The 26,467-nt window shown below is 29.9% G+C and overlaps 1 protein-coding gene across 2 annotated transcripts; it reads left to right on the top strand.

Annotated features, from left to right (window-relative positions):
- The first annotated feature begins 849 nt into the window (after positions 1 to 849).
- On the top strand, positions 850 to 26,094 carry LOC132950206 (uncharacterized). 2 transcript variants are annotated; one of them, XM_061021508.1, is made up of 6 exons: positions 851 to 1,356; positions 18,394 to 18,555; positions 18,897 to 19,067; positions 21,461 to 21,679; positions 21,856 to 22,031; positions 24,367 to 26,094. In XM_061021508.1, the coding sequence occupies exons 1-6, from the start codon at positions 1,254 to 1,256 to the stop codon at positions 24,583 to 24,585; spliced, it is 1,050 nt and encodes a 349-aa protein (XP_060877491.1). In that variant the 5' UTR covers positions 851 to 1,253; the 3' UTR covers positions 24,586 to 26,094. The 2 variants fall into 2 exon arrangements, with proteins under 2 accessions (XP_060877492.1, XP_060877491.1); XM_061021509.1 differs by lacking the exon at positions 18,897 to 19,067 and having other exon boundaries at positions 850 to 1,356.
- Positions 26,095 to 26,467: the final 373 nt, after the last annotated feature.

Here is a 26,467-nt window from a genome sequence, read left to right on the forward strand (position 1 = left end):
CTGAGATAAATGATAATGTTATGCCACAAGGAGTTTTTTTTACCGATAATATTAAACGCCCCGTATAATTTAACAGAATGTTCTTATAAGACCTGTTAAGCTGCAGATGTTTAAGTACGTGGGAAGATACATAATTCAACGTTCCCGACGAATGAGAACGAAACTCCATTTTCATAAATTTCAGCTTTGATGACAATTTCCGATGAAACCATTTGAAATGGAAAAAAAAATGAAATGCATAACTGGAATTCAATTTTGAAAACTATAAACGTATAGGTACCTACCATATACCCAGAAATGAGAATCTATATAGTTGTAAAAATAGCTGAATTAGGGGACACCTCTTCTTTGGGGACGTCACGGTCTCCACAAAAAAATAAAAGTGTGTGATTTTCAAGTACACTCGATTGTAAGAGCCTTATTAGACCGGCACTATTAGACAGCTGCTGTGCTATATTTATAGGTATATAATAGGCGCAATTTAAGAAGTCTGCGATTCTCCCCCACCCCCCCCTCCCGCCAACCGTCATGGCGATATGTATTTTCCCCGTCTTGTCGCCCCACAATGTCGCAGCACTGATATTATAATAATATTATACAGTTATAATATGTGCGTCGTATGCCACGGCCAAACGTTATCGGATTATTATTGAATTATTATATTATATTCTCGGCGGACGTGCTCGTGTTTTCTCGCCGCCGACGGGTAGCGGGACGATGTACACGCGCCGGTTATTGCGACGGGACAGCAGCGGGTTCAGCGTCGGCGGTGTCGGTGCGAAATTCCGAAGCGCATCCACTCGGCCAGCGAATCAGCCGTGCGCGCGCTTTTCCGCGGCACACCGCCGCCACCGACGGCAGCAGTTCTTCGCCGACACGTCTCCGGCGCTGTCTGCAAGCTACGCATCTCGTCTGCAGCAGTCTTGTTTGATTTTTATCAGTTCACTAACACATTGTTTTAGTACGACATATATTTTGTAATTCGCCTATCCGCCAATTCCACTGTATTATATTATAACACCGGACGTCGGGGCTGCAGGTCTCTGCACGTTGACGAGCTGACCCCATATTGTCGCTCTGACGGCCAGATCGCCGACTGACCGCCACAATTTACGTTGTATTATAACTTACACTCAGACTAGGTGAATATATAATTTTACATTTATATCGAATCGCCCGTGCCCGTACGATATCCCGCCGACGACGCGGACGTCGCAGCGGCGGCAATCACCACGACGAGCCGACGACATGAGATGCAGTTGGCCGCCAGACGGATCCGATGGATGTGTTTGTTGTGCGCGTGCGCGCTGGCCGATCAACGCGTCAACACCGCGAACAACGACACTGCACAAACAGGTAGCACTTCCGTCCGTCATGTCCCGTCCCGTCCCGTCTGCCTCGCTCGTCCCGGCGAGCATCGTCCGTCAACCCTCCCCGCAGGCTCACGCGTACGTACCACCACCCCAATCGCCACCACGGCAGCGTTCGACCGACTCGACCCTCTCCTCTCTCCCCCCCCCCCACAACTGCTTTTAAGCTCCCAGGTACGCGGGTCAATGACGCACACTGTGCGTGTATATATTATTATAGTATATGTAAGCTCTGATCGGTCCACCCCATCCTCCGGCAACCCCACAGATCTACCTGTACGAGTTTATACCACGCATATGGGATGATCCATTTGTTTACTGCTGCAGGATATTCACTATAGTTTCGTTGATGATAATGATACGTTTGTGAAAATAAATCTTCTTTCTGCAGTTAAACTATTATTATTATTACATACACATAATATCTATAGTGTTCAGTAATCTAAAAGACATCCATATTTTTTTTAATATAATGAACTTTAAAATGTATTAATTTTGACAAATGACAAACATTTTTTTTAATTTATAACCAGAAGTATAACACGCTGTTTATAAGATAGTTTTCGATAGATAATAGACTCTAAAACTAAGCGAATTAAGTAAATTAAAGCGGGCATATCATCGAAAAAGTTACATTAGTCCACTATACTAATAATTGAACTTGGCTCTTATTTAGATGAGTATATAATCTAATATCTAATACAAAAGCAATTTGAAAATCTAAGAATCATTGCGATAAAATTAGTAAAAATTAGTTTCTTTTAGTAAAAATGTAGTGTATATATTTGTAAATATTAAAATAAATATGAATTTTTGAATTCGGGTGAAGAATTTTGAGTCACCCTGTATTATACAAACAAGATTTTGATACTTGAAATAAAAATATGGGTGTTTGTTTTTATTTTTATTTTTAAATCTCAAATCCATGCTATTCGTTATTTGTATTTAATACATTATTATACTACCTATTTTCGAATACCTATACATATATAATTCATTATTTATTATAAGACAATCTATCTAAATAATATCCGATGAACATCAACAAATGTCATTTAAAGCTCATTATTATATTATATGCAATAATGTAGTATACTTAAGCTCGCCGCTCGGTGACGAAACGTGTCCGGATGTTTGCTTAAGTAAAATCAATAGTTACCGATAACTAAGTTAGTTAATACTTAATTTACATCTTCCTGTGGGTTCTGGTCATATATATATTATTTATGACAGTTGATCATGGCAATAAATTATTATACCTACCTATATACCAATACCATAATAGATGCAGAGTAGATTTTTTTTTTTTTTGCTAAATATTTAATTTTTGTAACAAACACATCAATTAAGTTTGAAATATAAATTTTAATTTTTTATTTAATTTATATATTATGTATAGTAACATTGTAATTTATAGACTTAAGTAATTATATTGAATATTATTATGATCACCAAACGATTATCAGTGTAGATGTATCATAGATATATCAGCCAGTAAATAGGAATATCGTAATTTTACCAAGTTCTCGTCCTTCTGAAAAGTAAAAGGTCAACCCCGAGCAAATATAATTTTTATGAACAGGTATACAAATCTATTGTAAGTACTTACCTATATTTTTAAATATATAAGTTTCGTTACATTATTTATTCAGTGTTACACAATTAAAGCTTATTATTTAATACTAAGCTTAGTAGGGACAAATTCTAATTTAATTTTTTATATCGTTTTATTTTCGTTGATAAATCAAAAATATATATATTTCATTTTAAATGATCTCTTAGCTTATATCATTATTTTAGTCTTTATAAAAAGCTGCATATATTAATAAGACGTGTCGGGCTTAAAATACTTTATGGCTTGCATGTGAATTATGAACTTAATATATTTATACAAACATCAAATATTTATTCAAGTTGATTCTATTAGTCTGAACATTTGGTGTTCGTTATTATTATAGTTAAATCAAAATATAATTTTATGATTTTTGAATTTTTAGTATATTATACTTGTATACTTGGTATGGCTAAAATATATTGTTGGTTGTTGAATGTTACGTTTTCCTGTAAGGCATGTAATTCAAAGTAATTTATTGCACGATGGTATTGGGTAATGGGTTTGCTGTTGTATTTTTGTGAATAGCCTAATTTAGACAGAAATCATGGTCTTGCACTACTCTTGTAACAATGCTGGATACAATTTGTCAAAAACTAAACCCACGAACACGGACATAAACAAATGACATTTCACTTGGTTGAGTACGCCACTCGTACTCTCTCGCAATGACCATATTACTCTTGACGGGTAATCATTTATGTATGGCCATTGGCCATTGGTCACCTATATAAACCCATCAAAAATGAATTAACTGCTGTATATGCACCTTCCAACATAAACGTTAAATTAGTATACAGGTGACCGGATGACCCGCTCTAATGAAACAATTTTGAACATTAAGTTTTATTTTATTTCTTATTAATAATTAATATAAGTATATAATATAAATTACAATAACGTTTATAGGTTATGTATTGATTCGTATGCTTGATTATATGCACAGAAAAGCTTAAACCTTAAAACTTCTCAGTTTCCATTTCATAGATTAAAAAGATAATTAATAAGTAATATATTATAAATTAATTTAAACCTAGTTGTTACTTTGTTAGGTCGATATAAAATTTCAAAGTACATTATTTTGGTTTAATCGATATCGGACACTGATCAACATATTAATTTTCTTGTATTATAACTTCATTATCTAGGTACCTAATGCAATATTGAAGAAATATTCGCATGTGAATTATTTATTGTGAAAACGGATACAATAAATATTTTATTTAATTTAATTTTTTATAGTGAACGTCATTATATTTTAATATGTCTAAAGCCTTTTCAAACAAATATTATTTTAATCCATATTGAAATATGTATCTAGTTATTAAAATATTTTTTGAAATCACAAAAAATAATTAAATATTATGACTAAATTTCATTAAATTTCATTCAACAAAATAATATACGAGTACCTAGATTATAAATAAATAATAATATACATATAATATTGTATTTTTAATGTTGCGAAATTGTTACTTGTATTTACCTACATTTATATTTATATTTTTTTCGTTTTTATTAAGTAAAATACAATCTGTAAATTAATTTATGGAATGTGTGTTTGGGAGCATTCTTATTGGCATCATTGGGTAGTGTGAACAGATAAACCGTCCATTGATGATACTCCATGTATTGTTATTTAATATTTTAAAATGAACGAGTATTCTCTTGAATTTGTAACCACCTGTTGTATTTCATTTTATACCATAATATTTCTTTTAATTTGAAGCTGATATATTTAAATTTACATACCATACTAAATTTCACGAAATGGATTATTTTATTAATACTAAACAACAAAAAAAAAACCGTAGGTATAAGGTAAAAGGTTATGTTATATGATATTAATTTTATGGTACCTACGCTTAATACAACAATATAAAATGTTCTTGAAATTTGAATATAATATTATGTTCTTTTTATATCCTTTGATATTCAGTTAAAAAATGTTTTACTTATTTTATTGTGAGTGTTTCAGTTATAATAGTAAAACAATCAGTTTGGTAGTCAAACTTGTTTATGTGTATCTGATTATACAATTTTTTTTTACAGTGAATACATAATTTTTGGTACTAATGATATGTTGTACACAGATTTTTTTTTCGAACATTGTCTCTATTCTATCGGATTAAATAAAAATTTTGGTCTGGAGTTCATAAATTAAATTAATGATTTTATTTTTGAATTTATTGAAACACACAAATAATAGCAGATCCATAAATCGGTTCACGAATAATTATTTTCTTTAAACATATTATAATATTATACAAATACGCTCGAAGACGTGTCTCAACTTTTTAAGTATTAGGTTTAATATACTACCAAAAGCTTATATAGTGTGTTTCTTATGTCATTGTACGCGGGGTTTTTTAACGATTATGGATCAATGACATGGAATTTCGTTAAAACGAAAAAAGACGTGTTTCTTTATTTTAACAGGCAATTTTTTTTTATAATAATTTCAAAATTTTTAAACACGCAGGTGTACCAATAGCAAAATCAACTTTATTCTTTCAAATGACAACTACTATATTTTTTAATAAATTACGGTAAAGCTTTTTTTTATTAAAAAATTCTCTACTATTGGTAATCATGAAAACGTTGCACGATAGAAAAAAAAAATTGTTACTTCAAGGGTGAACTTTTTTACTAAAAAAAGAGCATTGCTTTAAAGTTTAAACATAAATTTAATTTTCATCGACATATTAAGCATGCACAGAATATTTTTAAGCTGTTATAGGTATGCTTTTGAATTTAAAAAACGATAAATATATAATATAATATGATAATATACATAATATATTTAGGTAGGTACCCAGTTATTAAACTTGAATATCCACGTTCTCTTCTTTCTGTCTTACAGAATATATATTTTTCCTACGTGTTTGGCAAATAGTCATATTAGTCGTAAATCATTGTTGTGTATGCAGTTCTTTATAATACCTCGCATCTGTCTTATTTTTGGTTGTTATATACATCTATAAATATATTAATATCTTCTACGATTCATAAGACAACATTTTTCACCTTATTAAAAAAAAAATTCAACTTAAATAAGTGAAAAAAACAAATAGATATTTCTAAATGGTCACTGTAGTAATTATTGTAATATAAGTAGTAGATAATATTTTAGTAATATAAAACTGAGCTCGTTTTGTATTATTAATTTTGTAATTTAATATTTGTTAATTAAATTCCTAAACCAAATAATATGTACTATGGTAGCACAAAAGCACATAAGAACAACACATCTGCATTGTTTACAAAAAGCAAACACAATATTTTGAATTAAATGTACTTAAACTTTACATAGACTTACTCTCTAAACCTTTTACATTTGTAACATGTGTATGTACAAGAATCTAAGCAACAAATTGTTAATAAACAACTCAGGTTCTTTAACTATAAACTTTACCATTACTATGTCAGATAGTTTATCTTTACAATACATTTACTGTCAAAAATAATGAATGGATATTAGTTTAGTTGATCAAATTTTAAGCCTATACATTTTTTTTTTTTTTTTATTTGAGATACACAATCTGTACTTTAGGGTCACAATAAGTTTATATGGTTAGGTTAAATTACAGCAGGCTACACTTGAGGTGAGAATTCGTCCACTAATGACACTCACTAATTGATTTTTTTTTTTTTATAAAGTTATTTAAACAAAACTGGTGCTCTGTCTTCGGATTAACTGATGGGAGGGGAGTGAACAAGTAGGTCACGAAACCATTTCCGTTTTAGACGTCTGGGTGGGTTTACAGGAATAGAAAGGACTGCGAGATTTCGTATTAACGGGTTGCTGTTAGAGGTAAGACGATTGTGGAAGTGTTGGTAATGAGCTATAGCTTCTTCGTGTACTAATTTTATTTTTAGATCAGTGTGAGATGTAAGGAGGGGCATTTAAAAGTTTCCTGAGTGCTATGTTTTGAAAGGTTTGTATTTTATTTATGTTTCATTTTTTTGCATTATCCCATAGTTGAATGCCATATGTCCAGACTGGTTTGATTAAAGATTTATTTATGAGCAGTTTTGTGTTGATATTAGTGTATTAATTGTTAGAATGTAGTATGAATGTATAAGAATTAATATAAAATAATATTATAGTGCTATTTTTAAGTCTACGTTTCCAGCCCCTATTCGCATGTATTGTGTAAAAGTATAAACTAAAATGTTTTTATAGTATTGGAAAAAACAGGTTCTTAATATCAAATGTAATTTAATGTATAGAACAGAATTCAAAAAGAAATACCAAAGAACAGAACAAACTATGTGTATACGGTATACCTACCTATTAATTGTATCGAAAAAAAGTAAGATTTATTCTTGGGATAAGTACACGGATTGTATACTGTATACATGGGCAAAGAGCATTTAACATTGTAGGAAAAAGTCTAAGGTTGGAAGCAGTGTATGAACAAAAGATTAATTAAGAAAAAAGTACCTAATCCACGGTAAAGCCAAATAAATGAATACAAATAAAATCGATTAAGTTAACTATGTAATTATTATAGACACATGTACCTATACCTTATTTTCGAATAGTTAATTAAAATTCAGTTGACATTTCTTAGAAGATTGCACGTTTTCACAATCTTTGATATCGTTCCAAGAGTTTCTGACAGCCTGTCTTTATAATTTTATTATTGAAATGTAATTAATTAATCTCAGACGAAGATTATTTCTCATTTTTCCATCATTAAAAATATTATAAATAGGTATAAAAAAGTAAAAAGAAAATACTAATACGAATATAATAGTATGATAAATATAAGGATATATTAATTATCTTTACTAGGTAATACCTACAGTTTCAATAGGAAATTAAATTAAATTAATATATTTCCCAATAAATACGTTGGGAAAGCTTTAATTGAAAATTGAAATACTTGTTATACTTCTATTATTATACGTTGATGTTTTTATAATAAGAAATAATAATACATAATGAAAAGTTTAAATTGTGTTATTCGTACGATTTCAATGTTTTTGTGATTTAATCTTTCGAGAAAAGTTCTTAATGAAACAATTAGTGATTCTAAGTTATATTGTTATGCTATTTCAATGAATACTACTGTAAATAATAACATTATTATTACAGTAAATTCTCACATTTTAGATATTTTAAAAATGTATCATAAGTATGAAACGATAGAGTTAAGAAATCACTTTTTTCATAAATTATTTAATCAAACTTTCAAATTAAAGTTTTTTGAATTTAATTAAAAACTGAATTTATGGAAGTAGAAACTGCTATAACCCTGCGAAAGTACGGCTTTTAAAATATCTTGTTAAAATTAAAGTAGAAATACTGATTTTATCAAGCGCAAACTTTTAAAGTATCCGAAATAAAAACTTTGGTTTTTTAAAATGTTTAACTTTAGTAACATTTTGAACAGGTATTAATAATTGATAAAATAGCCTACGCATTTTTGTACAAAACTACGTTAAAATTAATTGTCTTTTGAGAGTTGCAACTTGTAAGTTTTACGAGTTACGATTAATTGAAAAATATTTTGAAATTTTAAGTAAAATAAATAGTCAATACCTATTTTTTTTTTATATCTTCTCCATAAAAAAAACTGTCTGTTATTATGGAATATACTAGTACAGAAATATATGAACATATTACAAAAATCAAATAAATATACGATAATTGATTATTACAATCACATTAAGTGGAATTATTGAAATATACAGTCTACACTGACATTGAAGGTTATGGCTTATAAGTTATAATAATGATAATATTGACAACAAGCATTTTTAAATTAATTAAATTATATTATATGATATTGTAGTATATACTTCTATTTTATACTCTAAAAATGTTAATTCTCTAATGGCATGTAAACGAAATACAATTTATGTTTTATTTATCTTCTTATACCTACTTATTTATTGGAAATACTGTATTAGCAATATTATAACTTATAAGTAATGTGTATCAAAACCGTGTACCATCTGTCATAATTTTTAATAAAATTCTGTTATATAACTTAAGTTATTTGATCTAAATACAATTTAATAATTAATAAATTATTTTGATATCAAATAATTTAAATGATAAGTAATCTAGTATATTAACAAGACTAGATTATACATTCATCTCGGAGAACTTATAACGTCATTATGAATTTTCAATGTTTGAAATTTGCACTTATAATGATTATTATTTGACCCGTTCACCATTTGGAAACGTTAGTAGATTATACTTCGGACATAAAAATATAGACTGTAATTATTGAAATAATTTCCTGATTAATTGATATAGCTGGTACCTAATTTATGATCAGTTTATCCATTAAGCCGCTGTTAATACTTAACCATTTTAGGTCATGCATATTGTAATTGTTATTATATTATGTACTGATGCCCACGAAATAAATGTCTGTAAATCGACCGTCACTGTTCAAACAATGAACACATTTAGCATTGTACCTATCGTCCAAGATACATGGATGACTAAGCAATTTATGCGTATATATGTAATATATACATACAAATGTATGTGTATATTATATTATATATATGTATAGTATATGTGTATTATGTACACAATAATAAAATTGAATTCTAATAATAATACACATAAACCAGAATTTATAAAGGAAACATTTATATATATATATTATTTATGGACAGAATGGCTTAGCAAGTATGTGTCACCCTCCACCCCCCAGTACCGTTTTGTTTGAATTATTTATATTCTAGTTTTTAAAATTTTGAATTAAATATACCTAAAGGCTATATTTTCAATTATCTACTAAGATTTCTTATGTAATTTTACAAGAATTTCAGAGTCTGATGTTACATCTCAGAGGTTATTCAATCTTCAACATTGAGAGTAGTTACTGTCTAGAAACTTTATCCAGTTGGTACTTTGGGGAGTGAAAAGTAGAAATTTACTAATATTGTTCTTAATATCGAGCAAAAACTAACGAAAAACGGTAGGATAATGTAAATTTGTATATAGTGATTTATTATTGAATTAAAATTGAACACATCCATTATTACAGTGACCTACTTTAACCTTGAAACCTGCTATACAGCAAATATGATTCTCCGATGTTTTCAAATGAGCAGAGCCATTACAAAGTTTTTCTGTGTCATGGGGCCAATAATGCGGGGGCCCTCTTGATCATCATAATACGTTATGATTAATAAAAATATAGTCACCGGGATTTGCAAAATGTTAGGAAATGCAATCAACCAAGTTCGTTCAAATTCATGATATTGGTAGTATTAAAATTAACACACTGGCAACCATATTACTGTTTTTTACTTTGCACTTCGGCTGCGTGACAATAACAAATGACAATAATGTTCTAATATTCTATCACTTATAGCATTACCGAAAACGTAGCCTGCTTATATAATATAATACGCAATTACAAACTATACAAATACGAAATAAAATTGTACCTATTAGGTATTGATATTTTATAAAAAAAATATTTTGTAAATGACAGGCTCTTATAGGTATTGCTGAATAATTGTAATCATAATATTTACCTATATGATGTATCTGACTAGTTTAAAAATGTTCAGGAGGTCCGAGAAATGTTCTTAATTTATGGCCAAAAACTTTGACTTATGGCAAAATGATCCCGTTCCACCCAAGAGAGGTCTAAGGATCCCTTTGAATGGTTCATGTCCAGTTCATCGACACCCGCTTTACCGTCGTCGTGTTTTTCGATCAAAAAAGCAGTTTTTAATGATTTTAAAAAAATGCTCAATTCACCAACAACCACGATATGGGCCACGTGCTTCTTGGCATAGCAATACAATTATAAAACTGTCAAAATGTGTGAACCTGTCTCAACGCTATAGGTACCTATCGCGAGACAATTATTGTCATCGATCAATATAATATTAAACATACCTAGGTAGCTTTACGTAAACTAATGAATAACTGAAAAGTCCATTGAGGTTTTAAAATAAAAATTATGATTTTAGTTTCTAGTAATATATCACTGCGTGAACTTGGGCACTGTAAAGAACACATTATTATATACCTACATGGCTACATCCACATGACCACATGCAATAATACAAGTATACAACATATACATATATATAACTTTTAAATTTGGTTTTTTCTGCCGTTATGAAATGATTTGAAAAAAAAATCAGGACTTGCTTAATTGAACAATATTATTGTGTTCATAGAATAAACCGAAAATGTGAAGACTACGAATACTATAAAGTACAAATGCGTAGATAATTGTGGCGGTCATGAAATATTGAAATATTTAAACTTAGCTTTGTCCAAACTACATAATAATCATTAACCATATTATTACATTTATTATTACATTTAATTGTATCGTATCAGGTTTTTCTTATGTGTATGAAGAAATAATTTTGTTGATTTTATTAATACGACGTGAATACCGATATTGTCTGTGAATTGGGTGTCGGCAAACTGAGAAATCACGCTCCGAATGGCCCTAACAAATGAGAACCAAACTTTCGTAAATTAAATTGTTTAACAGAAGATTTTTTTCAAAACGATGAAATATATTATCAAACAAAATACAAAAGACTATAGTTTGTGATGTTGAACTTTGTGTATGTACTATGGATTTAATAGTCCATAATAATTAATAATATGTTTGAAAGATATGGGGACTACAATGATTTGATAATTATCCTAATTAATATTAATCTATTCACATATGTTTATAATTTACTACGGTTAATGTCTGAATATTATAATAAATTCTAGACTAATTCTATTTTATATTTCACGTAAAGCCATTATTATGATATTAAGGAATAAGGATTATTATTATTATTGATAAAGTAACTAAATACATTTTATTAACTCAGAAACTGTTCGTTCATTTTTTTAGATATGTACATTAAAAGTTCAAAATAATTATCTGATTAACAATTTAAAATAAAAAGGTGATTCTCATTACAAGTTTGTATCACGACTACCACCGCACGACACTCCTAAAATGGTATACTATTTTTTTTAAGTGTTTCAAAATGTAAAAAATCAGGATATGAGTAAATGCACTATTAAAGGATTAAATATGTGGCAATACTTGATGAGTACTTTTGTGTATAGCTAAAATGCTAATTCGTACTTATATTTATATAATAGTTATACTTACAATCTACTACTGTTTTAACTTTTAGAACAAAAATGTAATATACTTACATAAATATATTTAAAATAGATATGAAGATAACCTAACCAAACGACCTTTAACCGATGTTCTGCTCTAATATTGCTTCAAAGTCTTAACCCAAACAAACAAAATTATGTATTTATTTCGTATTAATTATATGTGTTATAATCGTGTAATTAAGTGTAATGTGTTTACACCGGTAAAATCGCGCAAATGCAAAATGTGATAGGTAATAAGCACTGTCTAATGTGACCAGATATATATTAAATCAAAATGGGGGCATATAATTATTAGTATTGTAAATAATCCAAATTAACTCTTTCATGTCGATCATTTTGTATTTAAAACTTTCGATTCCATATTTCAAATATTTTACCGAGTCAAGATTCAAATAAAAATAATATTTCATATTATTTTACGCCCCTCCCGTCAATTTTAAATTTAAGTATTATATTTCTTAAAAGTTGGACTAATCACTCTTGATGAGGCACATTTGTTCACAAAAGTATTAGGTACAGTAAAAAATAATAGTTGACATGCCAGTCGTCGTATGGGCATTATATAATAAGTTAGATATAGATATTCATACTAATTATGGATAAAGGTGTTTTAAATAGGTATATAGTTTGATCTATATTTAACTCTGCGTGGAACATGCGTTTCGTTAATGGAAAACGGACCTTTTAAATGAGAACACTTTATATCATGAAGAATGCTAATGTCATATATAATATATTATATATACATAAACTAAATGAACGTATGCATACATTAAATAAACGTATATGCCTACTTAACTTTGACTATGTAATAATATAATATTCAGGACAATGTAGTAGACTAGTAGCAAATCACAACGTAAATCATATAGTTGATCGTATCCGACATTGGAGAAAGCATTATGTAGCGTAGTTATATAATATATATGCGACAAAGTGCAAACTAAGAAAATATCCAAGTAAAATTTGAGACTTGTGTTTAGATATGTATGGAAGATGGAACATATAATATTACGAGAAAATATTATTATTTTATACGACCAATATGTAACTTGAAATAGCGAATAGAATTTACTTGTTCACACAGAACTTGATATAAGATTTAATTTAATTTAAAAAAATATATCTTTCATTAAATAAATATTAGATAGCTGTTGAATCAAAAATGTTGACAGCACTCTTTAGCTTATCAGTAATAAATAAATACATTTTAGTTAAACACGAGTAAAGGTGGAGGGCAATTGTATAATTTCGCATTCATCCCCTTTATTGATTGGTAATTAATAATTATTGAACATTGGATAAAAAAAATAAAATATTATGTTGGTTAATGTGATTGTTAGTAATTTATTACATTAGAGCTTAGAAAAATAAATTTACACTTCTATATTATACTCTGCAGTCCAGCGAGAGAACATGCTGATCCACATACCCCCACTCTACACCCTGTCATAGAGACCGGTTTTTTTTTCCACGATGTTAGGGTGTCGCGTGGGAAATGGTGGTACAAGGATTAAGAACTGATTTTCGTCGGACTGTGGAGTGTTCTCTCGCTGGACAGAGTATAGATACTTATATATCAAATAAATAATTGAAAATAATTTTTGAGTTGAACTACTTTGTAGATTAAAAAACAATACGGATTTTATATCTAGGATATATATCTATTTTTATTGATAAAACAAAATAATTAATGTAATGTATATGTTTATTTTAAATTGTATAATGTATTTTTAGGTACGCGTATTATATTATTCATATTGTTATTAGTTTGATTCTAAAATTATTAAATATATTTTGATTTGTAGAAAACATGTGCAATAATAGTATAACGAAATATTAACTTAACTCCTTGAAAAATAGCTTTTGTGATATTTTTAATTTGAAACAATAGTCAATTTAAAAAAAAAATAAAGAAATAATATAATACCATTCCAATCAAAAAGTGTTTAAAAAAAAAATTGTTGATTAGGTTCTTAAAAGTTATAAATTATAACACCGTTTTCAGTTTTAAAAGTAAATAACGGTTAATTATAGTTTCTCTTAATCTTTTATAGAAATGTACGGTGTTGCCTATTTTGTGTAACTAATATATTCATTAACTTGACTTGAAGGCCTAAAGTTATTATTTTTAACTAAGTACCTATTCTGTTTTAAATTTTAAATTTAAATTAACTATAACTATATATCTACCTATATAGTTATATATATAACTATTAGGTAGGTACCCAAGACTAATTAAACGATTACAAATTAAGAATTAATCCGTGTAAAATTATTATTTATTCATAAGCTATTACATCACAAAAATATATATTAATTACTTTACATTATACACATTTTATATCTTGTTTAAGTTTTTCATCAGTAACCTGTAAGCGATGTTATTTTAACATTAGTTTCTCGTGTTCAATAATATGAAATACTCAATGATCGATAAAATGTACGTTAAATTGCATGTCACGTCACGCACATAATTATACGTAGGTATATGTTGATATTTTATAGTCCATGTACATTATTGCTGTGTACCTATAGAAAACTTTAGCAGTGTTATAATCATTATTATGTTCGTAAACGATTTTCCGCCATTTAAATGATAAAACGTAATTACTGAATATTACTACCCTGCTGTTTTTGTTAGAAAATGTTCTGAACTACATGTTCCACATATTTACGTGACAATATGAGAAAATAGGCAAAGTTTTCAGCTAAAATGTATGTTTAAGACCGAGCGAGGAATGTTATCGATATAATATACCACTTAACGATCTTTTTCTTATTTTTTTATATATTTTTGTGTTTTGAATAAATAATTAAAACACAAATATTTTGAACAAATTCTATATCATTATCAATTTGTACGCTTTTACTTTTTTTAAAAAAATTACAACATACATTTTATGGGTTCATGATTCGGTTGTATATTTTTCTGAGATTTCGATGTTAAAAATCAAATTTCAAACCAGTAAACTTTACTATAGTTAAAACTTCGTATATACCTATTATTTAAAGTTTAGATTAGTTTACCACCATGTGAGCACCCCTTTATGCCACATTGCCACTTCACTTTGATGAACTAACATTGTAAATGCTTATAACTTAAAACTATAATACAATCGACTAATAGTAATAGAATAAAATAAATAAATATGTATTTATGGAGAAAATTACTGTTTAGTGATAATAAAATAGTTTATTGAATAAAGCCGTGTATTGTGTAGACAATAGTTTATTGTGGTATCAATCAGAGTATAAAACAATATTAAAAAACAAAGGTCCACTAAGTCCACTGTATATATTCTTATAAATTTATAAATATGTGTGTGGTTCTTTTTGGTATTTATTTTTATTGTAAAGACCGAATATCCACCCTCGGTGAATAGTATTCGTGAGCAATCAATGTAACCTGAGTTTGGGAACGTTAATGTACAATATTTGTGTAGCTGCAGTAAGTCGAGAACGAGGGGATATGAAAATAAAATATATAGAAAATCGATGTGCAAAAGGCAACGGGCACCAACTGTTTAATCTGTGAACGTCACAGTGGTACGCATACAAACATATTTATACATAATACACAATATATATCGCGTTTTGCGCCGTTTCAATAAGCACGCGTGTCAGCATAAACGTAGTAATATCAAATAGATTCATTTTTTCTTCTACGAACGATATTATTATCGTTCCAAAAACAGAAATTTAATACAATACACTGTACGATGATCGAATATTATCGAATTGTATTGTTTTTAATATTGATGTACGCTCATTGCAGCACTTGTGCTTTGTAATATTGTTTTCAGTAAACATACAACATTATGGTGTATTGGCGTAGCAATAATTAATATATTAAATTATATATTTTTATTGATTCCTTTAATTCTTTTAACACTATTTTAAATGACCGTAACAACTAGTTTTAAATTATAATATTTGTACAACGGCGCATAGAATAGGCAATTTTGATACGCGTGCGTGTACAATAACAATACACATAATAATATTATTTAGATATTGCGAGTTACGACCAATAATATTAACATTATCATAATTCATCTACGTTTATTTTTATTGTAATACATTTAAAATGCATTTTAATTTTATTATACGTATTTGGTTGGGTCTGTAATGTATAGTAAATTCATAAATTCATATCTTACATTTTATGCTAATTAGTTGTGATTCGTGATTACATATTATTATACATACGTGTTGTGTTTATATTAATTTATCACTAATACATTTTGAAGTCGTAAATACTAAATACTGTTTGGTGAATTGCCCATTTTGTAAAATTACTTATAACTAAACATTGACTAAAGCCTAACTGAAGTTCAAGACTTAAAATTTTGTTTTTGAATTGTGTTAGTGTGGAAATTTAAAACAATGTAATCATAACTAAAGATTTGTTGTCTTAGCTTTGAAAATAAATAGGTACTGTAAAACTAATACTTTCATTACTCTACTTAGAACATAATAAATACAGTATAAATATGTGGTTAGGTAGTAGGTACACAATATTTAGTTGTAAATATTTATAATTTTATTTATTTGTCTATAATAAATAATCTATAATCTAAATTTTTTATAATTTTATACCATTATTTATTTTTATTAGTAATACATTAATTTTACTCTTTTAAATATTATATTTTAGCTTTTAGGGTATACAATAAATTATAACGATAAACATTAATGAAATTAGGTTTAATCGATTAAATTGAATGTGTTGTGTACATTCCAAGTTCCAACACGTTTTTATTGAGTATTTGTAAGACAAAGTAAATATAATATTTGTAATGATAAATATGTACATAAAATAATAAGCAAATAAACTGGAGGGTTTCAATGGTTTAAACCAAATAATTATAAATGATAAAATATTATTTGTCTTTATTTTTAATTTAGTGTATACATTTTTTTTAAGTTAATAATCATTTATTAAACAATTTATAAAATACCTACATGCAAAATAATAAACAATTAATTAATCTACCTTCTATAAGTAATTAAAGCTTGTGTTTAAAGGAGAGAGAGTTATTAACTTATACAATAAAAATACGAAATAAAATTAATTATTATATAAATTAACTAATATAATGACGAAACAAGTTTGTTTTATATTATAACATTTCAGAAATATAAAAATTGATAAAAGTTTTATTAATATAAATATTATTATGTATTCTTAGATACCTATGTCTAAAAAATATTATTTTGATTAATACAACTATGAAATTATATTAATATAATTTATTTGATTTTTGTTGATTTGTTTCTATTAAATCTCTTTTAAGATGTATTTATAGAGAACATTTCTAACTATTATAACCTGATCAAAATAATATTGCTTTATTTTTCTAAATAAAAATGAAGCAATTATTTTGTTGGTTATGAAATTCATTCAACATGTATTTAGCAAGTTTCAAAATAAATTAGTTATAGCCTATAGGTATTTCAAAGAAAATCAATATTTTTTAATTTGATTATAAAATTATTATTTATTCATTTTATAACTAAATTCAATCGTAATACTTAAAATGTAGAGCAAACGTTTTTCTAAGGACAGATACTGAAAAAAAATTGTTGTTAATTAAAATTCTCTAGTATATAGTACATTTTGTTAATAAACAAATATAAATTATACTTATAGAAAAATAAAATTGAGTTTATAATAACATTTAAGATACCTTGGTAATATATTTAAATTTCGTGAATTACCAACATGATTTCAATTTTCAGTACCTTACTAAATATTTTTTCTTTCTAACGCAGTTATGACACACAATGTACATTCCATTTAAACTGTGGTAAGTGAATATATGAGCAATTAGGTCGTACTATGACCAGTCATCACTCATCACATTATTATATTGTGTAATACTGTAAAGTGTATTGTGTACTTGCATTTAGTTTTGTCGTGTAAATGTATATAAATATATTATATTTTCAATCATACGTTAAATTTATAGTAACTTTTAATATGTGATACTGTACGAGTTTGGCGGTTAATAAAATTGATTCACGTACAGAGCAATACGTTTTTAGGTCAACAATAATATAAGACCATGTTTTGAGCGGGATATTCGAATATAATAAGTAATAAATATTATGTGTACAATATATTATTGAGCAGGGTATTACATTGTAATATTCTATGAATAAAAGTTATTGAAAACTCAAAATTGACGATCATCACCATCTGTATATACGTATAATACGGAAATAGATACTTTAATTTAGTTCCGTGCGTGTGATTGCAGGGTTGGGAGAACAGTGTTTCCAAGACGACACGTGTCAGTTGCACGACAAGCACGCGGTGTGCGCACAGGTGGACCACAACGCAATATGCAAGTGCAAACAGGGCTACCATATCGTTACCGTTTCCAGGCCTACCAACGCCAGGAGCAGTTTTTGCGCCCAAGGTGTGTGTTTTATTTATATAATATATTATTATATACATAATACCTATAAGTTTATTCGTATGGTCATAATATGATATACCTAATAATAATATGAAAGTCGAATACCAAACATGATTTATGTTTAGATACGTCGGTATATATATATAATATATAATAATTTATTATATTATGTACCACGTGCTAGCACGCATTTGAATGCAGTGCAGGACGTAAGTCAGTAAGTAAGTGAAGTTCGACATAGTATTTTCAGGCGTATTATAATATAATCGTATGATATATGTTTGTTTGTGCGTGTATAATATGTATTATTATGGTTTGTATTTGTTGTTGTCATCCTGCAGACGATTCGGACGGCAAAGCTGGCGGTTCGTCGCTGCTCGGCGTCGTGGTCGGCCTGCTAGTGTTCTCGGCGCTCATCTGTTTCGGGCTGCGCCTGTCCACGGCCTCCAGACCCCGGCATTTCCCGACCACCAACTTATATCCGAACAAGCTGCTGTGCTCACGTCAAACTAGTAGGTCGCCTCCTATCGATTTTTGGCGTGACGTGTGTGTGTGTGTGTGTGTGTGTGTGTGTGTGTGTGTGTGTGTGTGTGTGTGTGTGGGTGGGTGTGTGTGTATTTGCGCGCGCATCGGTCGATGATGTGGGAGGGGGTAGTCGATGTTCCTCCCCCACCGACGGGAAAACTCGAGGGAGGGGATCACTCGGTCGGAAAGAGACCACCTGGTTTTCCCGCTTACCTCTCGTGTATATTATGTATATAATACGAACTACGTACGCATACAGCATACAGGGTGGGCCGTGACGTCTCTCCCTCCCCTACAACAGCCCACGCATGCTTACACTGCTGCTCACTCTGTATTATAGGTAGGTATATACGGGTTACATAATATATGTTCATATACATACATATATATTTATACGGATTCACGTATTATACGTGTGTCTACCTGCGTGAATTAATTCATGAGCTGTACCATTCCGACGCGTCTTTACAACCCTCTCACGTAGTGGCAACGATCATCATCGGCCAACAACCAGCAATCGCCACTATTTATAGTGGTACACGCATATATATTTATGTGTGTTTGTGTGTACTGTGTATTGTGCCCTCCCTATACGACCACTCTATATCGCCACCGTCGCACGCCGTTGTGTCGGGCGAGTAATTGTAAACGGTCGGGGCGGTACAATGGTGGTCGGGGTCGTCGCGATGAAAGAGGGAGGGGGTGGAGACAGTGATGTACGATCAGCTCTGTTCTGTCTGCTGTTATTTATTTTTTCCCACCTCGCCACCACCATTTCGTAGACCTGAATTTATTCGTTTCGCGGGTAAAATAGGTAAACAGCGTTTTTTCCCCATAGATTATTATTTCGTTTCTATGAGTTTCCATTCATCATGCTGCTCGCCGTCAGCGGTTGCGTTGGTGTATTGTTGTCAACATTTATACGTCTATACCTGTTCGGTATAGGTACCTCTATCGTCGTATACTCACGCTCATCGAACCGTATGTCGAATCGTGAATAACATTTCATAGAAAACGTTAGGTATATAATTACATTTTTAATAATATATATGTATATAGGTGTGCAGCTGTAAACCGCTTATGCATATATTTTAATATACATGTCAAATACGTAATCAGTTTTAACTATAAATAAGTACCTTAAACTAATTTCTTCCAAGCTAGAGATTTTCACGAAATATAGAACACCTTACTATATGGTATAAAATATTTTGACAGCATTTTTTATAAATCTTATTTTAGCGTTTTAAAATTAAACATATTATAGTAGTTATATATTATTATTTATTATTAATACGGGCGATTCTCTTATATAGTTATATGTATATTAGTATATTGTATTGATGTACGATGTCAGTATGGCAGTATGAATATTGAGTAGTACCTATGATACAAGTACAATAATATTATTGGAGCGATTAGTCGTTATTATAACACAATGTATAACTTAGTAATTTAATCTTGATTATCATTTTCAAGGCTGTCCCACATTCCTCGCTATAATAGGCCTGATAGGTACAATAACGTTAAGTTGGAATTGTCAACATCATTTAGTGGGACGAATGTCTAAACATATTTTATTTTTATTGTATAAATATCATTATTCTATGCCTTACTAGTTACTGTCCATTTATTTTATTGAGATATATATTATATATATATATATATATATATATATATATATTCGTTAATAATCAGAATTGAAACCACAATGAAAAAAAAAATATTATTATGTAACACATTTTTTTGCAATAGATGGTCCTTGGATCATGCAGTTTTTAACTAACTTTATAAAAAATTTAAAATGAAAAAATATTTAAAAATTGCTTAGTTAATTTTGCGTTTCATTAATTTTCGTGAAGTTTTTGACATAATATATCTTTCGTTTACCATGTCAAAAAAACTAACAACATATATAGGTAATTTTGAACTGTTAAACTATTCGAAACATCTGAAATTTAATTATCTAGTTTTTTAATACGATTGAAAGTTTTGTCGTAATATAATTACTAGCTATTATTATGAATACTTTGAATATTGCAGTTGCTACGTTTTCCTGAAGAACTTCATTATGTCAACTCTAATCAGAAATATAACAGTAAAGACCTGCAGCAGTGACAGTATTCATCTGCAGCAATTTTATCCGAGCACCACGTAAAACTTTTTATAGCGTTCCTACACTTTACACAAACACTCTAGATTCCTCGAGAAAAAAATTAATGATGAACGTTCTGTGTATAATTCAGGTCTTAAATTTCGCAACTTTAAGAATGCATATACATAGGCGCGTATAATAAATATATAGTGGATGCGATTTGTCCGTCACCAGATTTGCAAATAAATTTTTTTATGACATTTTAATTTTGTCCCGTGTTTACAGAGGCGTCTTCGAGCAAACATTACGGCACGTCAGATTCTGGGGCGGCCAACGGCCAACAAGAAGACGAGAGCAGTGCCGGTCAGTCGGAGGCTAAAGACGATGAGACCAGCAGGGTAGGAGCTGCCAGGGCAGCTGCTTTCATATTGATCTCTTGTCGGCCGTCCACGTCGGAGTCACCAACGGCCTCCCCCGGCAGGGCAAAAAGGGCGAAAAAATTGGGTACCTAAACATAATATACTGCACGCAGCGCATAATTATATATTATACTACCTATTATTATATATCGCATCCATATAACATAATATATTATATGCTTGCATCTGGCGCAGGACGACCACGCACTCCGAGACCGTGGCTTGATGACAAATTGTCAATTTTTCTTTTGATATATATAGGTTACGGCCGCACCGGCAGCGATCCAGCTGTGCACAGCACATCTTCAGTGAAAACATACAACTTGAAATGGTATCAAAGGGACCAGCAGAGAAGGCATTCGACAAAGAACAGAGAAGCAAAAGGCACTCCACCTAGTCATTGTTCGACCGAACAACTAATACAAAATAGTTCTAAAGTAAATAAAAAAAAAAACATACACACTACACACATACATCTTAAAAAGTCCGATTTGAAATGAAATTCACGGTATTATTATTATTATTATTATTATTATTGTTCAAACTCCAGCTGTCTTCGTCGTATTCTTCTACATATTCTATACAATTCCGATTCATCTTATTAACGTCTTCTTTTTCGTAACAAATTCAAAACGTAATAAATTATACCTTTCACTCTGACCACGATTCGTTTTATTTGTATATTGCGGGGCAGGTTTTCATTGTATCGGGATAACGCCGCACGTCATGACGTGTATATGTGGAGTTGAGAGTACCTACCTAACATCAAAATCCCCTAAAATATGATGTTGAACGAATTTATATGGTTGTATATTATGGTTCGTCTGGACCAAAGGTTTATTCACTATAGTCAGGAATTACGTTATATGTTTGGGTGCTGATACATGCCCGGTATAATAGGGCCTAAATATTTATTTTAGGCATTATTATTCTGCTTTTGAAGTTAATTCCGTAAAAATGAATTGCCATTTAGCCTATAACTGTAATTCAAGGTTACGTATTATATTATAATATATTACGATGATAAAAGGAAGTTGTACATAAACATAAAATATTACATTTTAATTGTTATATGACCTTCGGTCTATTTACATGTATAAATATTATAAAATTTAATTTTAAATATTACTAAATTTAAACTTTTACATAAACAGTAATTTAATAATTATAGTAGGTATAGTTTTGATTTAAATACTTAATCGGCATAAATGTAATTATTCCGAAAGGTTTAAGCTCAAGAATTTATTTTAAGATCTCGTATTTTGCATATTTTATTGAACCTTGAGGTTGTGGTTTGGTCGAAATGGGGTTTGGTTAATTGACGATAAAAAACGGTTTGTAAATTTAATTACAGCTTGGGTACAATTAATTAACATAATTAAACTTTTTTTTGATTTGATAAATTTCATAATATAATAAAATCAATAAAATAAAATTAATTTCCTGGACAATAGGTGCCAATTCTAGATCTGAATGGGTCGAATCGATGTGAATTTATATATTATAGCTCAAATGCGAAATTATGTATATAGTTTTACAGTTTTAAATTTTTTAACTGTTAAAGGTGACATAATAATAAACTGACTTTTTAAACGTTTTGAACAATTTCTGATGTATATGACGCTCAATCAATGTTTTCATGTTAAATCCGTGATAAGTTGATCTATTAAACATATTATATTATTATCTCCGATGACTCACAGACATTCGTCCACTTTAAAAAATACTAATATGACTCAAATAACGATTTCATATAAAGTACCTATATCAAGACGAAAAAAACAACAGTGCCATTGGTTAGGCAGGAGTTGGGTGGCTGACATTGTACAGGATATTATTATTTTATAGTAAGATAATAGCATCATAATATGTGAAATTCTTTTTTTTTGGGGAACTTAATAAAATTAAACTAAAAAAGTAAAACTTAAATGTGCACTTACAAAAGTTGAAGTATTCTATTGAATATGTGTCATTAAAAATATATTGTATGCAGTAAAATATGTAATCATAACAACTTTGAAAAATCAATTAACTATGATTAATAATTGCTTCGCATTAAGTTTAATACTATAATCTACCACAAAGGAAACAAAAAATTAAAGAAATGTACATTTTTCATTAAGTTTATATTTACATAAAAAGTTTCTAAAAAAGTCCAAAATGTTGAATATTTTAAACCACGTCAAGATAAAAAATATTAGTTAGTTAATTATTTATTCAAAACCCTAAATCTGTTTAAATATGCAAAAACATAATTAAATTTGAAACCTGTAGGTATCTCGAAACAAATTTGTATTGAATTAGATTTTTCCTATTTAGGTAGGTACTTTCCGAACAAATATGCCAATTATAATAACGTATCTATATAGTTTATATGGCATGGCATATTATTATACATATACAATTAATTGTGCAATATAATAAATTAATAGTGGCTTTGTGTGGCGTGGTGGTTGCATTCAGTCACGAAACGTGGGTGCAAGCACCGGCCGGTGTCACTATTAGTTCTCGGATGGGTGACCACCCGGGTCTTAGTGACAAATCCTGGCCACACATACACACGCGTGTTGCAAATCCAACCGTACCAGAACAAACAGCTAATTACCATTATACCTAGTTGCCGCGGGCTTAAGACCAATATGAAAAAATTAAAAATTAATAATATTAAATACTAATTATTGTTACCGTCCGATATGCTATATATGCACTATGTAGCTATATATGATATATAATTATATTATGTTATCGATATCATTTTGTCGTGCCTTGCAGGACGAGTGCTCCAGAAACAGTCAGACTGCGTTGAACTCTAAGGATAAGTCGAAAGCATCGTCGGTGAGCCGCATAGAACACAGAGCGCTGGTCCATCATTCGGCTGCGGCGATTAGCGGTGGCAGTAGCGGAAATATCCCGGAACCCACGGCCACGGTCGAGTCATCGGAACAGCTGCTACAACGTCCGGAAGGAATTAACGCACAGGGGACACGATGAAACGTATAGGCAGCGCGTGCGAGTATGATAAGAAATGTTTATGAAACGATAATGTAATAATATTACTATCGTGCTATATATAATATACTATATTGTGTAATTCAATGATCTAAATACGCGTATCATGGTCAACCGATGTAAATTATCTATTATAATAATGTAATAATATGTCTTGCTCGTGGGGCGACCGTAAGTCAGTCAATGCGGCGTCACTTGTCGTAACAGTCGGGGGAGGGGTAGGATTATGAGATCGCGATCATAAATTTTTTCATAGCCGATATAGATACAGATAATAAATTTGGTCGAAAGGTCCTATTCGATTATGCCATGCCAGAGTGCCCCCTGAAAACAATTAATTTAAACATTACAACGCGCACATATATATTACAACGAATATAATTATTGTATAAGTACCTCAGCTATAATACGCATGCTCGCAATGTTGTACCCACGTTTAATCATTAAAAAAATGTAAATTCCATCGTGACGTTCAGATCGGTGGTAAAAAAGTGGCGCAAGGGTCGTATTTATATTTTATATACATATACGATGTACCTATATCGACTTCGCGTGAACATTTTTTATCGTCTCTCGTCAAACGTCACTCGATAGCGGCACTGTACACCTTTTAACCTTTATGAAGGATTCGAAAATTTTAATTGAATTACGTTTAAATACCAATTCATATGTTCCAAATACTTCGTGTATGTTGTAGATGTACGTGGGCCCAAAGACATGACGCATTTTGCAGAGCACAGAGAGGTTATGCAACGAATAATGAGATGCACTTGCTTGTATGTGTGTGTCCTTGAGAGGGGGGTGGGGGTGTTGGCACGCGTGTGTTACCCATTTGAATAATCTCCTGCGGCAACCACGATGGCCTCGCCGGGTCGTTTACTCAAATTTTTCAAAATTCATACTTCCACGATATTCCTCACACGGGGAACAATATTTTTATATAATTTCTAGATAAGTGTTTTATACAAGTTAACAATATATTTGAACGTATGGTATGATATATTTCAAACATACTATGTAGCTGATATTAATAATTTATAATAATGATAAAATATAATAATGATTATTGTTACCTACATACCTACCTAACTACCTAGTACCTACCTATATATATTATATTATAATACATACGCGTAACGTGTGCGTGTCTGTGTTGCCGTTGAGACTATTCATTAAATTTATTAATCTATGAATGTATTAATATTATTATTATGTTATATTATTACCTGTATACTATACCTATATAATATTATTTATTATTTATGGTAAATAAGACATATAAAAAGTATTATAACGAAATAATTTAGCGTGAAATAAAACGTGTGCGCATAAACTATAAATAGGAATTCTAGGAAAATTATATGGGAATATATTATACTAGTATAATTGGTGAATAATAATATAGAATTTCATTTTACAATATTGAAAAACAGCCAAAGTGGCAATGTTGAACGTTTTTTTAAAAACTATCGTAATATATATTAATTTATATAGCATAACTTAAGAAGTGTTATAATTTATTCATTCGACGAAACTGCAAATTCGGATTAAAGTATCAGTGAAAGTAAAAACAAAATTATTTTATTTTTTCTAATCGATTATGATGATTTCAGTTCAAATATACATTCCAAGACTATAATATTGTAGGTGTTGGAACAGTTAGGGCAAACTTAATAACACAATAACGACACACGCTTTTTCTGTGAAGCACCTTTTATTCAGAGTTCGAATCACAATTTGTTACAATTAATAATCGCGCGTGGGTTCGTCGACGACGGTTCGGCTTAAGCTGCTTGCCGTCGCCACCGCCGCTGGCCGGGCCGGCGGCCGTGCCACAGGCGGCGGCCAGACCGGTTGTCGGTCG

The sequence above is a fragment of the Metopolophium dirhodum genome, chromosome 8, assembly GCF_019925205.1.
Source record: "Metopolophium dirhodum isolate CAU chromosome 8, ASM1992520v1, whole genome shotgun sequence".
NCBI classification, from domain to species: Eukaryota; Metazoa; Arthropoda; class Insecta; order Hemiptera; family Aphididae; genus Metopolophium; species Metopolophium dirhodum.

What these genes read in the sequence shown, in the direction of transcription:
- LOC132950206 (XM_061021508.1), top strand. Translation starts at nt 1,254, where the DNA reads ATGCAGTTGGCCGCCAGACGGATCCGATGGATGTGTTTGTTGTGCGCG. An exon ending in GAGCAGTTTTTGCGCCCAAG is followed by an intron (nt 18,556 to 18,896) that starts GTGTGTGTTTTA and finishes GTCATCCTGCAG; the next exon opens with ACGATTCGGACGGCAAAGCT. An exon ending in TAATACAAAATAGTTCTAAA is followed by an intron (nt 22,032 to 24,366) that starts GTAAATAAAAAA and finishes CGTGCCTTGCAG; the next exon opens with GACGAGTGCTCCAGAAACAG.